This window comes from Onychomys torridus, chromosome 1 (genome assembly GCF_903995425.1).
Source record: "Onychomys torridus chromosome 1, mOncTor1.1, whole genome shotgun sequence".
NCBI lineage: Eukaryota > Metazoa > Chordata > Mammalia > Rodentia > Cricetidae > Onychomys > Onychomys torridus.
The window spans coordinates 38,926,153-38,951,709 of NC_050443.1; the positions used below are offsets into that span (position 1 = coordinate 38,926,153).

The following is a 25,557-nucleotide window of genomic DNA, read 5'->3' on the forward strand; positions in this document are numbered from 1 at the left end:
TTTTCCCTTCCTTTTTCCTACTCGTGTTTGTCTCTTCAAATCATCTCCTTCCCCTTCTTCCTTCTTCTATTGATAGCATATAGCACAGGAAATATGAAACCTTAGGGGAATACATTACAATATTTGAGTTAGAAAGGGAATGTATGACAAGTGTTGAAACCATTCAACCGTGTTTGACATCTAATTTTGGTGTATGAAGATGACATCCAGAAAGAAAAGAAACTGGACTCTTGGTTGGTTTTGTTGTTGTTTTTGTTTTTTATTCTTCTCATACAATATATCCTGACCACAGTCTCTCCTCCCCCTTCTCCTCCCAGTTCCCCACCATTTACCTTCTCCCCCAGATCCACTGCTTCTCCATTTCCCTTCAGAAAAAAGCAGGCAGGCCTCCCAGTAATATCAACCAAACATAACAAGATATAATAAGGCTAGGCATAAACCCTCATCTCAAGGCTGGATGAAGCAAACTATTAAAAGGAAAAGAGTCCCACGAGCAGGCAAATGAGTCAGAGACACCCGCATACCAATGTTAGGCATCCCACAAAAACCCCAAGTTTAAACAAGCACAGCATGTATGCAGAGGGCCAAGTCCAGACCCATGCAAGCTCCTTAATTGCTGATTCAGTCTCTGTGAGCCCTTATAACCTTGCTTAGTTGATTCTGTGGGCCCTGTTCTCGTGTCCTTGTCCCTCTGGTTCCCACAATCCTTCCTCTTCCTCTTCCAGGAGCTCTGACTCATGTTTGACTTTGGGTCTGTGCATCTGCTCCCATCAGCTGATGGATGAAAAGAAACCTTTCTGATGATGATTGGGCTAGACACTGATCTATGAATATTCCTAATATATCATGAGGAATCATTTCATTGATTTTTGTTGTTGTTGTTGTTGCTGCTGCTGTGGTTTGGTTTGGTTTTGGTTTTGGTTTTCCCTTGGTCGGTCCTGTTTGGTTCTAGCCCAAGTCCTGAGCCATCCTGATTCTGGTTCCTAGCTATGGGTATGGGCTCCTTCTCTGTGATGTGGGCCTCAAGTTAGGCCAGTCATTGGTTAGCCACACCCACAAGCTCTGAGCCACCATTGACCCATCTGCAGGCAGGATGGATTATGGATTAAAAGTTTTGTGGCTAAGTTAGTGGCCTCTTACAGCATGGAATAAAGCACCATCAGCAGCAGCATCTAAACATAATTTGATTTTGCTGAGACAATGAATATCTCGGTCCTAGTGCCATATTTAAAAGCAGAGATAAAAACCATTTGCAGTAACCTAAGACTTCCCTAATAATGCCAAGTAATATCAAACATTTTACTATTGTTGGCCTTGATGACAGATGTGAGGAATTTATACAAAAAAAAAAAAAGGGATATTGTCATTCACTTTAGAATATTCCCAATCTCATTGGTGGTCAGGATTCACAGAAACTAAATTAAGATACTTAAACAAAGTCAGACCACTCATGTCCACAATCTTTACTGATATGGAAAACTTTTCCTATGGTGTGCTGCCCTGACTATGCAGCTTATTGGAGGAATTATCTCACTCCCAAAGCTATTCTTGTCCTATCATTTCTCACGGTTTCAGTTCTTCAATGCTCTCCTCCAGTAACAATGGCTCTGGACATCATCTGTGTCCACCTCTCAGGATGCACTCCTCCTCACTGTTCAATTTCAGTTTCCGAAAGACTGTCCTTTTGTACTTATCCACATTTTGTCATTGCTTAAGATTAGATAAGAAATCAGACTATTGTTACTTCATTACCTCTTTCAATTGTCATATACTTATTAAAATATCCATAAACTCTAGAAAACATTGCTTTTACCTAGAGCTATATTTCAGGGATAAAAATTCTTGATTAAGTGAAGTATAAGGTGTGTGTCAACCTTCAGAGGACCCTCATAAAAACAAACATCAATAAAAAAGACAAATAAAAAACAATCTACTTAAGTTATGAATTGACCACATATTTAACATATATACTGAGAATAAATAGAACTGTCTCAGCTATATGAATTCTCCAGGAATTCTTAATGTAATTGTATCTTAATAAAGATTTTATGCCATCATTTATAATATAATACCTTTAATGGAGGCTTTCAAAATGTTTAACATGGCTTTTGATACTTTTTATATATTAGAATTTGGCTTTTTTTCATTAGAGAAGCAATAGCCTTGGCTAATCTGTTGAAAGAATTTTATATTATTTTGTCTTAAAAAGAATTATAAAATATTGAAAACTAAGAAAATGAGTCTCTGACATGGAATTATGGTTTTTTTAAAATATAACTTCCATTTGCTGCTATGAGAAATTCTCCCAGATTTACTGGCCTAATGCCACAGTTGTATTCTCACATATCTAAAGGCTAGAATTGGGAGACCTGGCAAGATGACACTTCTGCTATGGGAATCTGCTAAGTTTTATTTTGGCTTTTACAAATGGGTTGAGCATTCCTGGGCTAGGGCGACATCACCTAGGTGTGTCTTTATTCAAGTAAGCAGTAACTCTTGAAGCAACAGCTCTCTAAAGAATACGATACTTCTCTGGACTTGGATTCTTCCACTCCAACAATAACAACCACAATGGCACTGTACACCCAAGGTAGTTTGACCTCATTTGACAGGACATCAGAATTACAGGCCCTATGAAGATAAATAAGTTGTGTGACTCCCACTTTCTTTACATGGTAATGTAGAACTAGACTTTGGATTTTTTTCCAAAGAGTCAGTTCTCATTCTGAGAGTCAACAGATTGAGTATAGCTTTTGATTTTCCTTAGTTCTATGTCATAGAGACAAAAGCCAGTTCCTGGATTATATTCATTAGTCTTAAAGTAATCATTCACTTAATTAAACATAATGCTTCTTATAATGAAAGATTTAAACGTTTTATGCATGGATGATCATAATGGTGAAGTCGTACATAATTTATTCCTTTTGTTAAAAGTATTACTATAAATTGCTTTAATTTTAAAGGAAAACAAAGTAAGATAAATTTTCCTTGGCAAATTTATGGGTGAGGACTGTGGCACTACTCATTTTTGTTGTTGTTGTTGTTGTTTTTTAAACCCTGCTTTTTATAAATGTAATAGGATGAAAATCTCCTGTATAACGTAACAAAAGTATATGCTAATAAGTTAGAAATGGAGCAGAAGATAGATGCATGCATTAGTGACACTTCTTGCTATTGTGACAACTTGCCTGCCGGAAGCAACTTGAACAAGGAAGTATTGATTATGTCCCATGGCTTTAAAGCTGCAGTCCATCATTGCCGAGAAGGTGGGAGTCCACGTTGGCAGGAAAGGTTTGAGGGAGTCCATCATGGCAGGGCAAGTTTGATTGATTCAGTCAAGGCAGTTCAGGCATAGAAGAGCTCACAGTGGCAGAAACATGGGACTAGAGCACTTCAAATCCTGTCAGATAATGAAGCCAGTTGTAGAATGCAAAATGGGTTTGAACTACAACCTTCAAGCTTTGCATCCTCTGTTCTCAAAAATCTCTGAAATTAGTGTCACCAGCTGGGGATCAAGTGCCCTAACATATAAACCTGTATGGATATTTCACATTCAAAACATAACATTCCTCCTTTGGACACTCACAGCCGCAGAGTTAATGCCTATGGGCTCTCCATTGGGAATCCAAACCTAGTTCTCAATGACCAGCCTTGTTTGCTTTTCTCTGGAACTATGGTTAAGATTAGATAAGAAATCAGACTATTGTTATTTCATTACCTCTTTCAATTGTCATATACTTACTGAAATATACATAAACTCTAGAAAACATCGCTTTTACCTAGAGCTATATTTCAGTGATAAAAATTCTTGACTAAGTGAAGCATAAGGTGTGTGTTCAACCTTCAGAAGACCCTCATAAAAACAAACATCAATAAAAGAGACAAATAAAAGCAATCGACTTAAGTTATAAAATGACTTTGATGACCCCCATAACTTTTATTCTATATTCCATCAAATGCATGATCGTATACATGATTGAAAATTATGAGACCATCTCAAGATAAACTCTAGGTCTTCTTGGAAAACACTACAGCAGCCTCTAAGTGCCTGCCTGGTGAACTAAGAACATTTCCTTGTGTAATCTTGTTTGAGAAGGGCAAACTTCAGGTTCCATCTTCACAGGCTTTTACTTTTTAAAAGAAACTCTTTCAAATGAATTTGCTGTATTACACACTGGAGCACTTAATGGGATGAATGTTGTCCTTACAATATCATTTCTGAATGGGCTCCTTTTTAAAAACTTTTTTTATTTTTAATTACAAGTATATGTGTGTGGATATGTGCATGTCAGTCAGTGCCGGTGTCCACAAACACCAGAAGAAAGTGTCAAATTTCCTGTCATCTACCTGATGTGGGTGCTCAGAATTGAACCTGGGTCCTTAGAAGGAGCAGCCAGTGCTCTTAACTGCTGAGCCATCTCTCTGGCCCAGGTCTTCACTAGATCTTCTGCATATATGTTATGATTATTAGCTTTTTGTTTATGTGGGACTCCTGACAGTGGGAGTGGGAAGGGGGTGCCTCTGACTCTTTTGCCTGCCCTTGGGACCTTTTTCCTCCTACTGGGCTGCCTTGCTCTGCCTTGATATGAGGGTGTGTGCCTAGTTGTATTGTATCCTGTTATGCCATGTTCAGTTGATATCCCTGGGAGGCCTCCTCTTTTCTGAAAGGAAACAGAAGAAGAAGACTGGCTCTGGGGGTGGTGTAGGGAGGAAACTAGAAGGAGTGAAAGGAGAGAAATCTGCAGTCAGGAAGTATTGAAAATATATATATGAAATAGAAAATAAGATAGCATTTCTGCTTCTCTTATCACTTCTTAATCTCCTGAAGGTCTCTTATAGGGTGGAAGACTCATGGACTTTCTCCATCCACCTTTAACATGGGTATTGCTGTCTTTGTTCAGCTCATATTTAGACAATCGCATTGGCGAGACTCTATGGGTGTAGCTCTGGCATTCTTAGGAGATAAGGTCTCACAGCAAATTGCCTGATCCTCTGGTTCTTTCCATCTTCTACCCCCTCTTCCTCAATGATCTATGAACCCTAAGTGAAAGAGTTGTATTGTAGATCTATCTGTTGGGACTAGTTAATGAAAAAGGAAGCCATGAATTTGAAAATGAACAAGGAGAGGAATGTAGGAAGGTTTGGAAGGAGGAAAAAATGGGGTAATGATATTATCAGAGAGAGAGAGAAAGAGACAGAGACTTAAAAATGAAATAACTGAAAAAAAAGGAATAAGCTTAAAAATAGATGGCAATTCTGTTGTCCTGGTACACAGTTTCACTTTGCGTCCTAGTTCATTCCATTCCACAGTAAATTTATGAATACCTATGCTATGACTTTAAATTCATTTGTGCTCTTCTCTTTACTAAAATGCACCTTTCAAGACCTCTTTCCATTGTCTTTTTGCTTTGAATATTTGCTATAAGTCTGGCTAAGCATAATCTAGGAAAAGCCATGTGAAAGCCTGAGTGCTATAGTGGTTTTAAATATTCTGTGCAAAGCAGCAGTTCATTACTTCTAAATTCAGCTTGACTAAATTTTTAAGACACTATTGAGCAGATTATATTCAGATTGTTATAGTCAGAATTTAGCACCAATGACCTAAATAGTCTTTTTTTTCCCCCTGAAGACTCAGTAGTGAAGTCTTTACACCCAAGTTTCTGCCAACCCTCTTTTTCTCTGTCACTCTCACCAGTCCATTAAGTACTGCTTTCCTCATTCTGAGGCTTCTCTAGCATGAATCTCCAAATTCTTCCACATTCTTTCTGAAAATCTGTTCTAAAGCATATGGACCACATGTTCAGGTTTATCCTGGCAACATTCTCACTTCCGTACTGTTTTTATATTTTGTGTTATAATTTCTATATTAGTTTAGATCCTTGTTAATGATAGGAGGACTTATTGGAGCAATAATTCATGCTGACCCCCATTGCTGTAAAGCACGCAAAGTTCAAGGCAGGAGAGTATAGCTGGGCAGCTTTATTTCCTAGTAGTTCCAAGAAGGAAATCATGAAAACAGAAGCAGGACTAAGCTATAAATATACACTCAAGGTCTGGTAAAACTGCCCTATCTTTGATGGGCAGGCCTTTTCCCAGAAATTTTCTACAACTTTCCAAAAATCAACTAAAGATTAAGTATTCAAACACATAACTCTGAGGATGGTTAGACAGACAGACATGTGGGCAGAAAGAAAGATAGATGATAGATAGATAGATAGATAGATAGATAGATAGATAGATAGATAGATGATAGATAGAGATAGTAGATAGATATAGTAGATAGATAGAGATAGATAGATAGATATAGTAAATAGATATATAGATGATAGATAATAGATATATAGATAGATATAGTAGATAGATAGATGATTGATAGATAGATTGATTGATTGATAGATAGGATAGACAAGCAATAGATTGAGATAGATGACAGGTGGATGACATAGATTATAGACAGATACAGACATGTTCTAGTTATATTTTAGATGGATATATAGGAGGGAGAAGGTATAATATAGATCTATGGTAAAGAAATTTATGATATAATCTAGATGGTGGGTAGACATAGTTCATGGATGGATGACAGATGGTAGAAGATAAAGACTAGAAAGATGACAGAAGATAGAAAATCAATAAAACCTTTTATTTAATTCATTTTCTTATTTGCCAACTCAGCTCCAAATCTCAGGATATTTCTTAATATATTCAATATCTACATGGAAAAATGTAATGTAGCAAACATGAACACTTGGCAGCACTCATACTGTCATATTTCAGGGATATAATGAATACACTAAGATTAAAGCTCCATTGCAAACCACTCTCGTGAGCTTCCGAGCCTGGGTTTGCTTTACTTCTTGTTGGTTCCTGTGAACTAGTACCTCAGAACTTGCATCACAATGTGAATGTTCAGTTTTTCAGAGTGGATTATTATATTATACAAACCTCTCCAGCTTTATATGTCACAAATATTGGCATAAGCCAGAATAAAGAAAATGTGTTGGTAAGGCTGCAGGAATAAACCTTGGGAAGATAAAAGCCGGTGTTCTAGAAGACAGGGCACATTTACTACAAAAGTGGATTTCTGATGAGAGAATAGGACAAAGCCTGCACGTTTACATATAGCTGACTGTTTACAGTCTGGTTTTTAATCTGTCTGGATGTGTTTCAGTCCAGAAGCTACTGCGAAATTACCTGGGTGTGTGCCTCTACCTTAGATCACTTAGGGGATGTGACATTCCATACCATAGAATGAAAGGAAGGACACCATTGCTGCTGCAGTAGAAAAGGAGAAGGAATAATGACGACATCTTCAGAACCAAAAGGTGCCAGGTGGTGGTGGTGCACGCCTTTAAACCCCAGCACTTGGGAGGCAGAGGCAGAGGCAGGCGGATCTCTGTGAGTTTGAGGCCAGCCTGGTCTCCAAAGCAAGTTCCAGGAAAGGTGCAAAGCTACACAGAGAAACTCTGTCTAAAAAAAAAAAAAAAAAAAAAAAAAAAAACCAAACAAACAAAAAAGAGCCAAAAGGTGCTTCTCAGAAAAAAATTAAATTAAGTTGCTTTCTCTTTTAATTGCAACTATATTTCAATACATAGAGCGTACATAAATATTTATTCACTGGTATAGCTGCTAGACATACTTTACATTACTTTTGAAATATTCCGATTCATTTTTTCATTTTGAAAGAATTTCTTCAGTCATATACATGTCTAGTTGCTTTATGAGCCTGCACCTCTCTTTAGTTTCATTTGGTTTATATTTTAAGTATAAATCATAAATAAGCTGAAAGAAAATAGCAAACAATTATCAGTTGATTGTGAAATCAGCTAGCTTGTGAAGACTCAACTTGTAGCTTTCAAAGACTCAATGATAAATATGTTTCTGATGGATAAACCAACAATAGAATGCTGTGATTCCCATGCAGTCCAGTGAACCTTCAACCACAGGAGACATTTCCCAAATATGCTCTACAGATTTTTATCTTTATTTTTAGAGTTTATTTTACTTTATGTGTATTAATGTTGTGCTGGCCTACATATATGTGTACCACATGCATGACTGTTGAATCCTCTGGGAATGGTGTTATGGATGGTTGTGAGCCACCGTGCTGGTGCTGGAAATCAAACTTGGGTCTTCTGAAAGAGCTACAAGTGTTCTCTCACATTCTGAGCCATCTTTCGAGCCTTTTACAGATCTTTGACCTGTAAATTTTACATATGAAGCATATATGGGTAATAGCAATCTTTTGGACCTGTGAACACAAAACATGTCCTGAGAACAACAAATGTAGACATGTGAGATCCCTATGCATGTAGACATTGGCAAAAGCTGATGAGCACTGGCAAGTAACAGTAGTTATTTTAGAGTTACTTCTGTTATACAAAATTGCAAAGTTATAATTATCTGATTGTTCAACTAAAACATAATATAGGAACACTTAGGGAAATTACACATAGTGTAATTTAATGTATTCTTTATGTTTTTCAGCTGTTGCCCTTGTTATGACTGTCAGGGATAGTCACTTTCAACATTAGTGTTTGTTATGTTCTCTTATTTTAAAGTTATGTCTTCATTTCACCTGTAAGTTGGAGGTAATGGGAGGCAGGTGATGGATACTCAACTGGTTTTACCTAGAACAAATACATGTTTGATTCTTGTTAAGAATGTGTTTCTTTGACTGGATAGATGGCTCAGGGTTAAGAGCATAAGCTGTGCCTGAGGATTTGAAATTGATCCCCACACTCACATGATGGCTCACAACCATCTGTGACTCAGTTTCCAGGGGATTCAATGCTCTTTCTGGCCTTTGAAGGCACCAGTTGTACATGTGCTGCACAGGCATAGGCGCTTTATATTAAATCAGGATACTAAATAACTGATTGTGTAGACATCATAATGATTAAAAAAAAAAAAACAACAGCATGCTTTTCCTCTTCACTTCCCCAAAGGAACTTAACCCAGAGCAGAATTGGGTTCATTTGTTATCTGCTATCTTTACAGTGTGTCAAAGAGATTGATGAGAATGTAAGAGTCTCATTTTTTCAGAGTTTAGGACTTTTAATTTGCCATAAAGTCACTGAATCAAAAAAGATAAAATATTTCTTTACAGCCCCCAGTGCTGAAACAAAAGAAAAAAAAATTATTTGTAGGAAAAATGATTTTGTACATGGGATGAAACAATATAAATTCAAAATGTACAGGTGAGGGTTAGCTTTAAAAAATTAAATGAATACCTGGTAAAAGCCCACAGGGTATCTCTCTTGAAAAGTTGTCTATGTGGACTCTAAATAGAGCACATGCCTGTGTACTGTCTTGGAGTGTCCTCAGAAGGCTCTGTCACTGAACAGGCGATAGAGAAAAACACTTTCTTTCAAGTGAAGAGGACACAACTAGAATTAAAAAACTTTTCAAACTCCATCTTCTTTCCTGGTGGCTCCAAGTCTCTCCCTCCTCCTCTACCACCTGGGAATCCTCCTCAACTTCCAAAGTCTTAAGACTTCTGCCAGAAGACTTGCCTATTTCTCCTTGGCCCCCCACCTCAGCCTCCACATTCTCCTCTGGCTCCACCTAGGACACCAAAGCTACCTTCACCCATAGGTTTGGCCCCATCCAAGGTTTGTTTCCCTCAGTTCCATCTCCATCTTCCATGGCCTCCTTGGCAGCTTTGGCATCTTCCTCACTATTGAACTCTACAAAGCCAAACTCTTCAAAGGAACCAGTTTCCTGGTCAGTGACTATTCTTGCTTGAAGAGAATCCTCAAATGAGTCTATGAGGGTCTCTTCAGTGGTACCCTCTGACAGACCTTTGACAAACAGAGGTTTGTATGGCTGACTTCTTGCAATAGACAATAGCCTGTCTCCTTGTGATTCTAGCCTGATGTCTCTGCCCTTGGTTTCCATTTTATTCCAGGAATTTACAGATTCTTTAGCATCTTTAAATGAAGTGAATTCTATAAATGCATGCCCTTTAAATTTGCCATTTGGCTTCTGGGCACTTTGATAAAAGTTGCTTACTCAAATACTTCCTAAAGAGTTTCTTTTGTTGCACCATAGGAAAGGTTTCATAAAACCAAAGTTTTTGATTCACCACTCCAAGAGCTACTTGGTCCAGCTCTCTCTTGCCTTTGTCCTTTCTCTTCGGTGTAGTAAAATAATACATATTGTTCACCAATGTCTGCCCCCTACTTTTCTTCATAGTTTTTCCCTGCATCAGTTTCTGTGTTAAATTCAATATAAGCAATCCCCTCACTCTTCCCATCCTGGTGGAAAAATCTGAACTCCATGGCATCTTCAAACACTTCTTTTAATTCATTACCAATGATGCAATGCTGAAAGACAGGTTTTAAAAAATATGAAATGCTTCATGACTTTGTGTGTCATCCTTGTGCAGATACCATGTTAATCTTCTCTGTATTATTCAAATTTTAGTATATGTGCTGCTGAAATGAGCATAGGGGTGTCAGTCATACCCTTTATCTTTTCTGTTCCTTAGAAAGTACAAAAGGGAGATCTTGGGTGAGGATAAGGTTTTATAGAAAAGAAAGAACACGATGTTGGATGCTTAGGTAGGTGAGGCCGGGGAATCTGTGAGGAGTTGGGAAAGAGAAAGAGTGAGATCAAAGTATATTGTGTGAAATTCTCAAAAAAAATTTAAATACATCCATCTATAACAAAGAATGTACCAAAGGGAGGATGTATATATGTCTTTTAAACAAGGTAAGGGCAGAAGAAAAATATAACTCTCAATTCCTTCTAGATGTCAATGAAGTTAGACTTACATGTTAAGAGAAATTACTTACTTAATTACAGTTTTCTGCCCAAGCCCAGTATCTTGTTGAGTTAATATGGCAACTATTAAATGAACTAGAGTGCTATTCTATGGCTTTGCTAATAGTCTATAAGCTTTATCAGTCTTTCTTATAATAAACATTTTACCATGTTTAATAGGGATTTTTTCAATAATGTTTGAGATTGTGAGAATTCTTTCTTATTAAGGAGTGTAGTTACTTGTGGAAATCTGTGGGAAAACCACATAGAATTACTGAAGATCCTGGCTGGGTTTCTTATACTCTGCCCATATTCTGTCCTACTCTTGGGCTTCTTGGAACCCAGTAGTTAGAATCTTCAAATATTTCTCCTTTGTAGCCCATTGCAACCAAAGCTTCAAACTCAGGAAACAGCATTTATGAACTTTTATTTATCCCTCCTACCAACGTCTATTCCAGACTGATGAGGGCAGCATTATATTTAAATGATGTATGCCATAAAACAACAACAACACATGCCTGCACTTCCCAGTGTACAACCATTAACCTTCTTCCTATAGTGAGTTTCACATTACTTGTACATTTCTCTCAGTCAGGGTACTTTCTGCTTTCTTTGTGTTCCTATTGAGATGAATGTTATAATGATAGTTCAGCTCCCAGAGGTAAACAGCTTGTTCTTTAAAGGAACAGAATGCACATAACCCTCTAGGTATCTTCTGTAATGTTGCAAGATATTTTCTGACTAGTTGAGAAAATGAAGCATGTATTTATTAAAACTGGGGATTAATACAAAGAAGAAGGGCAAGATTCCTATCTTTTGAGAAATGAAGATCTTTAAATAAAAGCTTATTATTTGAGAAATGAGCATATCCAATGGGAAAAAAATCCATTAGGCTTCACTAATGCAAAAATTTAACATAAATTATTGTTCTTAATTTCAAAGATAAGAATCGCAAAGCCAATTTTAAAGATGAATTATATAATAAAGCCTATTTCCTTTTTTAGAGTGCGAAGACATGGTATTTTATGTCATATAACAACAAAAAGCCATGCCTATTTTTTTATTTTATGATATATATATATATTTATTATTTTAATGATATATATTTTTCTTTTTTCTCTGTATCTCTATCCAGCTACAAAAAAGTTCTCCAGCAAACCATGAAAGCTCCCAAGTTCAGTCAACGAAGGAAGAGACAAGGAAAACCTCTGTGTGTGGTCCTCAAGATGTAAGAATAACCTAAAGTGGTTTGGAAAGGACACAACATTTGGCAATGGTAGCTCATGCCATCACAAAATGTTCTTGGGTGGGGGGATGCCTTCTTTCTAAGTGCTATAACTTTCCATGTGATGACACCGATGTTGCTTAGACAGCACCAAGTAGGTGTTCCTCTATATTGTATAGCCAGATTCTGCTGTGCAACTCAAGGCTCAGCACCACCACCATATCATCCCTACAACAACAAGACAGACAGCAATTAAAGTGTTAAAGCAGAACAAGGAAGCAAACAAAAAAGATTCTGTAGTATTCACCACCTAAGAAACATGCATGTGCCCTTATAGAACAACATGCCAGACAGAGATCCTCCACCCTCATATGATAAAGAGTTAGGAACCTGAACTGTCAGGGCAGGGGGTCTCTCTTAATAAGTGCAATAAAAAAAAATGAAACATCAACCCTTGAATTCTGTTAGAACAAAGGTTTTAGATTTGTCATGACAGATCTAACAAATGACATTTCTGTTAACCAGATTGAGATACAGGCTTTAGTCCAAAGAGAAATTATATACCAAGACTATCCATGGCTGAAGGAAATTAGCTAATATCTAAGGAAATAAGGAAGAAGGAAAAACAAATAAATTGGTACTTATATTTTTCTTCTCCTAGCTCCCAACATGTATTTTGAAAAAAACTAATCTTTCAGTATGTTTGCCACTGAATCTTTGTATGTAGAACCATATATTTAAACCATATAACTTAGGATATAAAATTTAATCAGGAGTACAAATCGACATTATTCACAGTCTGAACAACTATTTGGAGTGTTCTCAATGAATAAAACTAAAGGTTTTATTGTAAAAGCTTTTGATGGGCCTAACGACTGTCATCTAGGAAGCTCAGTGATTATTAACATCAATATAAACTTATTGGAGCCTCACAGGCCTTAATCACATGCATACAGCTATGTACATGTATATGTGTTCATCCATGTTTGAATGCATATATTAAATTAGCATATAATAAATATCAATTTATGGAAATAGATGTCCTGCACCCATTATCAAGTTCACATAAAATGTGCCACTACTACTACAGGAGCTGATATAGAAATTACCATTTTAACATACAACTAGAACAATAGAAGAAATAGATAACTTGTTACTGGATAATATACCATAGGGGCTATGCCTTTCCTAAACCAACGGTCTTTAAATTATATTCCATGGGCCACAAGTATTTAGGATTGTCTGTGTTGAGTGTAAGCTGATCACCCAAACACAGAGCCTGGGTACCGTTTATCATAAGCACGGAGGATTTGAGGACTCCTTTCCACAAGTTCACATCTGAGAATGCCACACTTCTGACTATTTCCAATTAGCCAAATGAGTGTTGGAGGACTTCTGCACCCATGGGAACTATTCTTGAGTGTAAATGACTAAACTCAGAGCATCAACATCCTGAGCTGTGTTAAAATGTGACAGCTATTACAGTCTAGCAATATGAAAATACTTTCAACCCCATTATGGATGTGGATAGAAAGTCAAGCTCCACTTTGGTTTCTTTTATTGGATATATACACTGACAGAAAAGAGAATTTGATTTAAATGATTACTCTAAAAAGCACAAGAATTACTTTGTTCCCTTGTCGTCCAGCATTTAGACTTGCAATCCCTGATTAGCACTTGCTTTAATTCATTATTTGGTTATCCTAGCTGTCATGTTTTAATGCAATGGCTACCCTTTATAATCAGATATTTATCCCCTTAACAAAAACTAATTGATCAGAAGTATGAGTTTATTTGTTATTTGTATGTAAACCTTCAGAGCTTACCATTCGGTATTAGGTAACCACTTGGTGTGCCCATCCCTAGGGAAGCACCAAATTATCTTAATATCTATATCTTCACATAAGTTCTGAAAATAGAAAGTTAAAATCCTAAAGCTTTGTCATTCTATTATAATACCAAATTGACTATTCCTAGCCCACTGCAATGTCTTGCAAATTATATGATCAGCCTGATAATTTTAATAATCCTGCCTGCTACAATTTTGATAGGGAATTATATCTACAGATCATATTAAGGGCAAATATCATGTTCATAACTATTATTCCAACTCATAAATTGTTTATGTAACTACGTTTAAATTTCCATCTGAAATGATTTATAAGTTTAGAATTACATTAATTCTGAGGTGAGAAAATCTAAAATCTGACATAGGAAACCTCATAATCTGTAACTATCAGTAAGTGTCTATATTCTGTATTACTTCACCATAACAGTTAAATACCAAAGAAAGAATGAATTTTTGGTCAAATATAAAAAATGAGATTTTTATCAAAAGTATCTGAAGCAAATTAGCAGTTAAAGTGGGTAGCTGTGTGTGGTCAGATAATGAAAAGTCACATTATGGAATGAGGGTAGGAAGTGAGGTATTGAAAGGAGAAAGTGGATACCAGATGTAAAGGATAACCAGACTACAACCCACAGCTCCAGAGAAGCAGGAAGCAAGGAGGACCCTAAGAGGGATACATTGATTGCCCTGAGAAGGTGAAATAGATGAGATCTCTATTAGTAAACTGGTGATTAGGGGAGAAATAGAGAGCAGGGGATGGGGGATGAAAACATATTTTTAGTTTAAAGATTTTTCAAAGATATACATTTTCTTATCATTTTCTTTCATTTCCCCACTATTTATTAAACTTCCATTTTCCTACAATTATTATTTTGTTTTATTTCTCATGAATTATTAAAAAAAACTTTGTTCCCATTTATTCTCATTATTTTGTTTTGATTTTTTAAAATATGATTTCCCTACATATCCTCTGCTTACTTAGAATTCACCATGTACCCAGAGTGACATCAAACTCACAATAATCCTCCTGTTTTGGCCCAAAAGTTCTGAGAGTATAGACTTCAGCCACTGTGCATGACTCACTCATGTATTTCTATGATAAACATTAAACATTAAACCTGTTTTTTGCACATTTTACATGGGGAAACTGAGCCTGCATATACCCCAAAGTCTACACTATTTCTCCCAGAAAGCACAATTCAGTGCTACATATTGCCCTTCTTTCTACTTCGGTTAATTTCCTTTAGGAAAAAGGAACATGTTATGCAATTATTTTCTCACAATGCCAAAACCAGTATTAATCTTCAGTTTATTATTGGTACCATGCACCCCACAGAATTGTGTTGGCACAAAGTGAGAAGCATTAATCTGCCTACCTCATTGACACTACTTTATAATTGGTTGTTAAAACTCAATCTCCTTTCTGATTAATTTTATTTTCTTCTTCATTCATTGGCAACTAGGAGTCTTTTAGGAAATGTGAATGGTTCATAATTGTCTTTAACTTTGAAAAATACACCAATTTCCAAGGATGACTTTTAACAAGTAAACCATTGTACAGTAGCAAGTATAATTTATGCTGCATGAAAACTGCATTCTCAGATATATTCAATTCTATAATATTCCAGTAACTATTCTCTAGGCCTTAGAGAGTCTAGGAATAAAAACATGTGGAAAGGTAATCTTTAGCTTGACAGAGATATCTGCAGATCCTTCCATTCTGGGATTCTGCTCAAGTTAACAGGGAAGTTCTTTGATCCCAAATCCTACTTCCCTCTCCTCCTCCTTGGGTCTTGCCCTTTATCCCTTGTGGTATCCCTTTGAACATTTGGTAGTAGCTCTACTTCTACTGATTTTTTGCATTTTTTGGATAAATTTGTTAGCACTTATCTCTTAAAGGAGAATCAATTTTATCCATAAGTTTTTATAAGAATTACACAAGGGAATTATTTAAAGGCCTAATCTTAGGAATTTACATTACATTACAGAGGCAAGGAAAATGATAAGCATAAGGGTAAATGTTCCAGGCACACATATACACATGTTCACATACGTATTGAAACACATAAACACACATATGGCACACACACATAAACATGCCCATATACACATACACACTCATCATATACTAATTGAATAATGATTAAAGGTAGACTCAAACCACAATTTTCATAAGATATTTCTTTTACCTTTTGAAGAATTGTAAAATCACTTGAGCTAGTCTCATGAAGAATTATAGGGCACAGAATACCTGTAATTACTCCAAGTACTGTTGGAATATGATGCAAAGAGCCAATCAATGTGACAGATATTTGTTGTGCTTCTGTATATATTTAATAGTCATAATTAAAAAGAAGATCTGTGTGTCTGTGTAAATGACAGCAGGAATCATAAAACAATGCAAAACAAAATAAAAGCAGAACAGTTTTGTACACATGATCTCCAGAGACATGCAAGTAGAGGGATATGCATAGAACTGACATAGATGACAGACTTCCACTGGAGAAAGGGGATCATAAAGACAGAATAGTTGAGAAACCATTTTATGGGATGAGGTCTATGAAATATAGTTGGTATGTCACTAGATTCCAACACAGAGAATGCTTCTGTCTGTGAAGTGTCATTGGAAACATAAGCATGGAACTTGTAGCAGTGAACTTACAGTGGAATTTTCTCCAAGTAAGAACCAGATTCCTCATATATATCACTGTCTGACCTGTGAGTTCCCCCACAACTTACTCCTTCTTCTGTCCTCTTAGAGTTCCTGTCTTACTGCGTCCGCACCAGTTCATCACCCATCGTGCATCTCCATTCATTTTCCTCCCCTTTGTCCTAGAAATTCTTCCTTATAAATACTCTCACCATCACTCAAGGTCAGTTCTTACCTCAGTGTTGAAAAAGAAAATGGCAATTTATCCAAGTAATAAATAATCAATCTATCCTTTATGGACAATATATCACATTTTTTTCCTTGGGTATTGTAGAATGTTTCTCTATAGAATAAGGTAGCTAATGTTTTGACTATGGTTTCTGCTGTTATTTCACATCACTTTTCCATTAGGCATATTTTGAACCTTCTATAAAACATGATCATATCTGGTTATGAAGAGAAAGCAAGCATGTGAACATTTTAAAAGACTGATACATATTTCATGATCTGTGATTTTATCCATTTGTTTCTTATTAGGCATTAGATACTGACAATCTGCTATCTACTAGATAGTAGATTTACCTATGTATGATCAATGTTCGTACCTTTATCTTTAAGGATCACACCAAGTACTAATGGGCTGGCTATTCTTACACATATAAAAGCAATCTGAAGTGTTATCATTGATATTCACAGTGCTGACTGAGCAGAAATGCAACCGATTCTTGCTGCTGTTAGAAGGAACCAAGGAGGGAGTGACAGTGGGAATTCAGACCACATGCAAAGAGATTTTTGTGGAGGTAGAGGATACGAAGAGATGATGAAGAGTAAAGTAATCTGATGCTTGTGTGAGGCTCAGATGTGAAACACATAAGAATCATTTCATACTAGAACCAGAACTGCGTGAGTCTTCATCACCTCCACTATCTCTACAGCATCATCTGCTCAGAGTATTTTACATGACAGAATGAAGCTAAAGGGAGTGCCTTGACCCATGGTTTTTCTCTAGGAAAGAAATTGCATTGTTGAATATCAAGAGCTGTGCACTGTCCATCTACTAAACTCTTAGTCTCTGTTTTACATATGGAAAAGACTGCAGGAAGTCAGTATATGGGACACCAACATACTCCATCTTAACATCTGTTTATAATCTGAGAAAAAGGCGAGGAGGAGGGAGCAAGTAGACAAAGAGAGGAAGAGGGAAGGAGGGAAGTGCTTACCAAGACAGAATGAAAGCTGACTAGAGCTGTTTCCATTGACAACAGCTTCTTCTGCTCACATCTCATAGACCTAAAAGGGAACTCCTGGCTTCTTGTTTGTGAAATATAGGAATAGTATAACTCTAGAAATGTTGCCTTTTTAAGATGTACTGAAGTATTTGGCAAGACATATTTATGATAATATAATTGAAATTCCTTCCTTCTTATAGTATTTAAAGATTCATTTTTATTTTTACTTGCATGTTTGTGTGTGAGTGTATATGTGTGTGTATGTCTGTGTGTGTCTCAGTGTGTGTGTGTGCATGACTTCTGTGCACATGTTGGCAGAGGTTAGGAGAGGTCATTGGATCTCCTGGAGCAGGAGTCATAAGTGGGTATCAGGTGCCTAACATGGGTACTTGAAATTGAACTCTGGTTCCCTGAAGGAGCAGCAAGCACCCCTAACTTCTAAAGAATCCCTCCAGTCTCCTGTCTTAATACTGATGTCCCTGCAGGCACATTCACCAGTGATGACTAATTTAAATGTTCGAGTCCAAATGCATCACAGATAGACTATTTCTTTAATATTTTTCATCTTTTGATTGTTTTACAGAGAAAGAATTTTTCCTTAGAATCCAGCTTCTTAGTAGCCAGTGATAGAAAGAAGCACCTGTGAGGTGCAAATGACTCTGAACACTTGCCAGCTCCTGAGAACCCATCCAATTGGGAGGATTTTCCCTTTAGTTTTTAGTATGCATTGAATTGACAGAAACTTTTTACTAGGAGTAATCCACAATGGGTTCTCGATCACCTTTCTTTGTTTAATTTAATTAAGTTGACCTACTTTTAATTGTTCTATAGGAGGGTAGTTCCTGTTTGGTGAAGCGTGAGGAGGGTCCCCAAAGAAACGTCACTGCAGAATCAGAGCCCACAACACAGGTATTCCCTTGTGAGTCTATTTTATTTCCGCTGTATCCAGAAAGTCCTTCTTGTGCTCACTGGATTGCAGGGCAATTCTTGTTTATTTTGTTTAACATTAATTTATTTTGTGTGCATGGGGGGAGGGGGAGAGCATGCCACAGCTCTTACTTAGAGGTCAAAGGCTAACATGAGGGATTGTTTTCCCTTTTCCACCACGTGAGTTCCAGGCATCAAACTCAATTCATCAAGCTTGGTAGCAAAGACCTTTACCTGATGAGCCATTTTAAAAAAATATGAAGACCTTATATATTGTCTAAAAGAATGTATATAGTTCCTTCAACCCAGTCCTTTGAATTTTGCTTGTCTGCTGTGCCTGCCAGTATATATTTTAGTGTACCTATGTGAGGCCCCACAAAGACAAAGGACAGATTCCCCTCCTCTCCCTCTATGCTGCCAACCAAGAAAGTAAAGGAAATTAAACAGAGAATGTAAAAAAACATGTCTATAACTCTTATGAGATGAAAAAGATTAAAGATGACTGAGGAAGTGGAGCAGGTGTAAAAACTAGTCAACCTTCCACAAAAATAAAGAGTAAGTTTACCTGCAATGCGTAATTCTGAAAATAGTATGTAACATCAAAGTTCAGGAATTTTTAGAGGTAGATGAATCTGTGTTGGATGGCTTAACCAGTTTTCTCATAGTAGCTTTTGAAGAACTGTACCAATTGTAAACACAGTGTGTACATGTGGTCAGAGTCCCAATAGCTGTTTCATTTGTGGCTGTCCTTGTGGTCTGGATGCGATTGGTGTACACTGATGGACCTTGATTGCTGTCCTACTACAGTTTTGTATTTTACCTTAAATATGCCTATTTTTATTCTTCTAATTGTCTTTTCTTTATTGTTTGGCAGAAATTGCAAATGCCTCATTGTTCTGAATGTGAGGAGAAAAAAGGCCCAGAAAAAGAATCAGCCAGTTTTGATGCAACTCCAGCTAGAGAAGAAAAAATATTGTAAAAAGGAGACACGGAGTCAGAGCTTCTCTTTCCTGCCATCTCATGTTTCTCGAGTACAGGCTTGATAGGAACACCATGTTTCTAAAGCATGCAACTTTTTCAAAATTTTATGTATCTTTATAGTGTGGATTACACAAAAATTTCCAAAAAAATCCAGGCCAATTATAAACTTTAGCAATAATGTAATGAAAAGGATGTCTTCACTTAGACACATATCTAATTGTCCTCCCTAAAATTACCTAGTATAAATTGATCTATATTGAGTTAAAATACAACCTTACCATTTCTTGGTCTTTGTGTGGATATCTAGTACTTCTAAGGTCTAGTTGCTAACATTAGCTGGAGGATGCTCAAAGGTGAGTCCTCAGTGTTTTTAAAATCCAAATTGCATACATATGAAGGTTTGGGTCCACAGTGGCCATCTGGTGTCATTTCCTCCAAAGTTGGAATTTGCAGTCCAAAATACATGATTTTAGACATTTATTGCTTGGCCCATTACATTGATTTAATAATAATTTGATATAAATTATGCCCAGTTAATTCTCTCAATGATAAGTTAGTTATCAGAATTTATTAGTTAGATTTAATATGTTATACATACAGAATGAATGACAGATATCTTTCATACTATTTTTAAGTTTTAAAACATCCATTATGCATATTCATCTATATTGTCTCAAGATGTGAATCAAGGTGTCTAAAGTGCCAGTATTATTTTTTTCTAATGTTGGATGATAAAATTTAAGATGGGAGGATAATTCTAAAATATGAACATGCAAGATGTCCAAAGATATTGTAGAATTGAAATTTGATGAATGAAAAACAGAATGGAATTATTTTTAAAAGCAATGATGTTTTAGCTTGCAGATAGGAATCTATGAGAATATCACTGATCAGAAGAGCCAGGCTCATCATAATTAAAGCACAACTGATAATCAAGAAAAATGGATATATAAATAATGATCTACTCAAGATCCCACTTGGCAGATAAAAATGAACCAATGGATGAAGTCAGGGAGTCCACACTGACTGAGTACATTCACTTCTGTTGGATAAACACATTTTGAAAGTTCAGAAAAAAAGATAAAACCACTGGCTGTATAGAATTAATCTGTCAAGCCCCAATTAACATCTTTAAACAACTTAGCCCAAAATAAAAATACATTAAAAGCAATCAGTGGGACTTAATTTCTAAGATCCAATGGCTTGAATGTGATATATTCAAAGAAATTTATGGAGCTCTAGAATTTGGCGAAAACATTAGTAGAGAAAGGAACATCACCATTTATTAATTCTACATGCAGAGAAGTGTTTTGGGGATCTTGTCAGTCTTTCACTCTTTTAAAAATAACAATATGTGATTCTATATGTTTCATAGATCTTTAGATGAACTGACCAAGATAAAATATAAGACCAGGATACCAAATTTCTACTCCCTACATCTCCAGTCCTATCTCACTCCACCCCCAGTTTTATAAAATATTAGATCTTATTAATAGAATAACAGGCATATAGTTTTCTCTTTCTTTTTCTTTTTGAAGCAAAATCTCATCTGTGTCAAGTTAGGCACAAAATTACTACAAAGTAGAGGATGACCTTGAGCTCTGTATCCTCCTGCCTCCACCTCCCAAGGGCTGAGAGTTTCAGTCACTCACTAACACTACAGTAATGAAAAAATTAATAAGTTTTAATTTAGGGTTGCTTTTCCACTTCTGTCCAGGGCATTAATTTCCTGCCTAATCCCTGTGGATCCTACAGAATGTTAGTGCATGTTCTTTCTAACATGCAGGTTGTGAGATCTGTGACTCCTTGGAGGAATGACTAGATAGAGTCCCGTGTTAGAGCAACCTTGTTTTCCCATTGTGTATTTCCTTTGCTTTGACTTCCGGTTCTAGAATGTGATAGTCTAATCAGTCTGCTTTTCTTAACTCTTGGAATGATAAAACGGGTTTAAATCAAATGGTATAATTTCCTCCTAAAATGTGTATAGTCATGTGTATCCACAGGTCTTCTCTAGGTTATCTGTCATAATATTCACTCCTATATTTGACAGAAACACCTTCAGAGCAGGAGGTTGTTTCCTAAAAATTTTTAAAGAACATTATAAAAGTTCTTTTAGTACTTTGATAGGGTTGTTTTTAATATGACTTGTGGTTGTTCTTTAATTAATGTGTTTTATCTCTCTTAGCCCTTTCCTTGCTTTGAGATTGGACCAGAGATGTTTAAACTAGTTTCCATACCCATGTGGCTATTCCACAGAAGAGATGCTCATATCCTATTATTCTTAACTATCAGCTTTACACTAGATATTGTTTTGAATGTTAATGTTTAAACACAGGCCATTCTCATATGGAAAGAATATTATCCAATATATTGACAATACATGGTGTGATTAGGTTATATACTTGCAAGGTTAAGTGAAGAAATACAACTTATAATTTACAGCTGTGCATTAATTACTGTTGAGGACACCCCCTGTACTTTCTAATGGAATAACATATTTAATATGCCCTTCCACAACTAAGAACACTTTTTCTCTATTTTATATTATAATATAATAATTCAATTTAAAATGTGAATCAAATATAATGTATTCATTTGTAAATTAGCAAACTTTTTGAACTTTGTCTTTCTTTGTATGTACATAAACTATGTCAATTAAACTAGTGCCTAAGACCTGGGAGCCCCGAAGGAGCACTAACTGTGTCTAGGACATGCCCAGAAGATGATGGTGTCAGTCATTCATCTGGATAAAGATTTCTTCACAATTCAAATATTTGAATGCTGAAAATACTAGTCGCTGACTTTGTTTCTGTCTTTGAGCAGCTAAGTGACACAGCATTGCTGCTTTATCATAATTCTGTTTCATAAAATACACTGGCATACAAGCTCAATACAGTTTGCTTTTTGTTTTGTTTTGTGGAGCAGATGTTTGCTGTTTTAGGTGGACAAGGTGTATAGCTGGGCTGAAATTAAATTTGTGAATTTGCTACAAGGGAATCTTTTATTTTTATAGCTCAGGTAATGTAATTAGCACTAACTGCGGCAGAGGTGGAAAGAATAATTGACACTACAGAGTAGGGAGGGCAGGCAGAGTGATGCACACGTGCTTGTTTCCATGGGGACTGTACTGTCAGAAGGTCTACATCCTCAAGCTGTATATTCATCTGGATTGCGTCACGTAATATTAATGGTCAAGTACTGAAAAATAAAAAGTGCTGAAAAGTGGCCTATTTTTCTTCAATAAAAATATTTGTTACAAACCTCATAATGTATTTATGCAAACTGAGTGGAACAGCAAATACTGGCTTGCCTCTGTCTAAAAGAATCCAAGGACTACTTTGAAATATCATACTGAAAGCTTTTTTAGTTTCTTTGATGACTCCCCAGAGGTACTTTGTGTTATTTAGAGCATTTAAGAAGTAGTGTTCATGATGTTGGGACTTAGATTTTCAAAAGCACTATTAATATTTATTATTGTTGTTTACACTTAATTGACAATTACTACGTATGGTAAATGAGGACAATTTGGTGCTTGACGCAACCATCAAATGAGAAATGATTGCTGCATGCTTCATGGATAATACTCCTATGTTTTATAAGAATTAACTCAAAGTAGTGGGAATAATCAACAGAAAGAGTGAAGGGAACATACTACCATGAAATACAAACAAACACAGGCCTTTATTGAGAGAAAAAGCACATTTCATGTTTGGGTTTCTCTTTTCTTTATCTTGCTACTCTTAGCTTTCTCTCTGAAATAACAATGTGAGGCCTGTACTTGTGTCTTTAGTCAGGGTGGCTGTAGTGTAACTTGCAGGTCATTGTGGTATGTACAGGATGACACACCATTTAGTGACAGGGATATCTTGTGAGACATGCATTATCCTGGATAGTTTTAGGTCAGCTTGACCCAAGCTGGAGTCACTGGAGAAAAGGGAGCCTCAAATGAGAAAACAAAAAGCTCCATAAGCCTGGGCTGTAGGGCATTTTTGTAAGTAGTGATTGATGTGATAGAGCCCAGTCTGTTGTGGGTGGGGTCATCCCTGAGATGGTGGTCCAGGGGTCCTGACTTCATTTAGTGATGACACTGCTGTGAAAGCATAAATCAAATAAGCAACCCCAAGTTTCTTTGCTTATGGTGTTTTATCACAGCAATAGTAACCCAAAGTAAGTTCAGAATTGGTACCACGATCAGGAGGTATTTCTGTGATAGATCTGATCATATTATTTTTGGGGAGGATTGTAGAAGAACTTTGGGTCTTTGGGCTAGATTGAGAGCTCAGTGGGCTGTTCTGTATGAACTTGGACTGTGGACCGGTGGGGATATGAGCAGAAGAGATCAGGTTGGGTGGAGGGAGAGGTTTCAGGAAGAGAGAGATGGAACTGGGGGGCATTTGGGAGGTGGTGTGGAAGTGTAGTACAGTGCAAACTTCATGGAATCTATTAAGGTGACCCTAGTGAGGAGTCCTAGTAATGGAAGATCTGAAGTCTCAGCTGGCCATCTTTTGTAGCCAGGCAAGGCTTCCAGTGGTGGGAATGGGTTGCATTCAGTTGAGTTATTGGCTGAGGAGGTCCAGTGGAGATCTCTAGACAACTTGGGCTGATGCCAGGACAGAACGTTGCTCTCCAAAATCTGACAGCAGGACCACATTGCCAAAGACAACATCCATATAATTTGTTTAATATAGAGAGGTCAAGCTGGTGCCTGCATGGAGCCTTCACACATATGTTCTAGTCCTCTTTGGAATGTGGGAAATTACTCTGCAGGCTACCAAAAGAAAAGCCTGGACACCAACCCAGCTACAAAACCTTTGACCTACAGTCGGCCTTGCCTACAAGATATTCTGGAGCAATGGTGGTGAAGAATTTTGAGAATGGCCAACCAAAGTCTGATCTAACTAGAGGCCAACTCCATAAAAGAGGGCCCATGCCCTGCACTTCCAGGATGACCAGAAATGGGAGACTGAATATTCCAGAGATCTTGGATAGACCCAAACATGACTGGCTAAATAAATACATAAATAAAATTATTCCTAATGATAATCTGCTATACTAATAGATCGGTGCCTTGTCCAGTTGTCACCGAGAGGCTTCCTCTGGCAGCAGATGGGAATGGGTACAGGGACCCACAGCCAGATGCTATGCAGATAAAGAATCCAAATTGGAGGTCTCCTTTGAGTCCTTCCCCCTGAAGACCAGGAAACCCCACAGAAAAGGGGTAGGAAAGATTGTAGGAGTCAGAGGGGATGGAGGACACCACGAGAACACGGCCCACTAAATCAACTAAGCAAGGCTCATACAAGCTCACAGAGACGGAAGCAGCAAGCACAGGGCCTACATGGGTGCACCAGGTACTCTGCATGCATGTTATGGCTATTAACTTGGTGTTTTGTGGTACTCCTAACAGTGGAAGCAGGTGTGTCTCTGACTCCTTGGTCTACACTTGGGACTCCTCCTCCTGTTTAGTTGCCTTGTCCAGCCTCAATAGGAGGGCTTTTGACTCATCTTATTGTATATTGTTTTGTAATATTTGACTGCTGTCTTTTAGAAACCTGCTGTTTTCTGAAGAGGAAATGGATGGGGCATAGATCTGGGGGAAAAGGGAGGTAGGGGAGGATCTGGGAATAGTGGAAGGAGGGAAAACTGTGATTAGGATATATTGTATGAGAGAAGAATCAATTTTCAATTTAAAAAATGGTCAGAGTAGTGCAGACAATGGGAGCCTGGTTTGTGAAGTTTCAAAAGAAAGTAAAGACTCTACCAGGCCATTTATGTGAATAATCTGTGGTGTCTGGTCAGCTTGAGCTAAAGAAGCAGCTGTGATTAACAAGAGACCAGAACCACTAAAGTAAAACCTTTGCTTTACTGGGACAATTGACGCAGGGAAGTTGAGGCCTTGTATCATGAAGAGAGCCCAGGAGAGGCTAAC

General features: G+C 37.0%; 1 protein-coding gene and 1 non-coding gene across 5 annotated transcripts in view; one reads left to right on the forward strand and one right to left on the reverse strand.

Moving 5' to 3' along the window:
• The window catches only part of Luzp2 (leucine zipper protein 2), a 380,429-nt gene extending 357,576 nt beyond the window's left edge, over positions 1 to 22,853 (forward strand). For 2 of the 4 annotated variants that reach the window (XM_036191538.1, XM_036191562.1), the window contains exons 10-12: positions 11,903 to 11,995; positions 18,552 to 18,629; positions 19,522 to 22,853. In XM_036191538.1, coding sequence (XP_036047431.1) covers positions 11,903 to 11,995; positions 18,552 to 18,629; positions 19,522 to 19,626 — 276 coding nt within the window. In that variant the 3' untranslated portion in view covers positions 19,627 to 22,853. Of the gene's footprint in view, positions 1 to 11,902; positions 11,996 to 18,551; positions 18,640 to 19,521 lie in introns of all 4 variants that reach the window. The other 2 variants (XM_036191553.1, XM_036191543.1) reach the window with 2 other exon arrangements.
• On the reverse strand, positions 10,346 to 10,452 carry LOC118576818. Its single transcript, XR_004944027.1, has one exon. It is a non-coding gene; the product is annotated as a U6 spliceosomal RNA (small nuclear RNA).
• Positions 22,854 to 25,557: the final 2,704 nt, after the last annotated feature.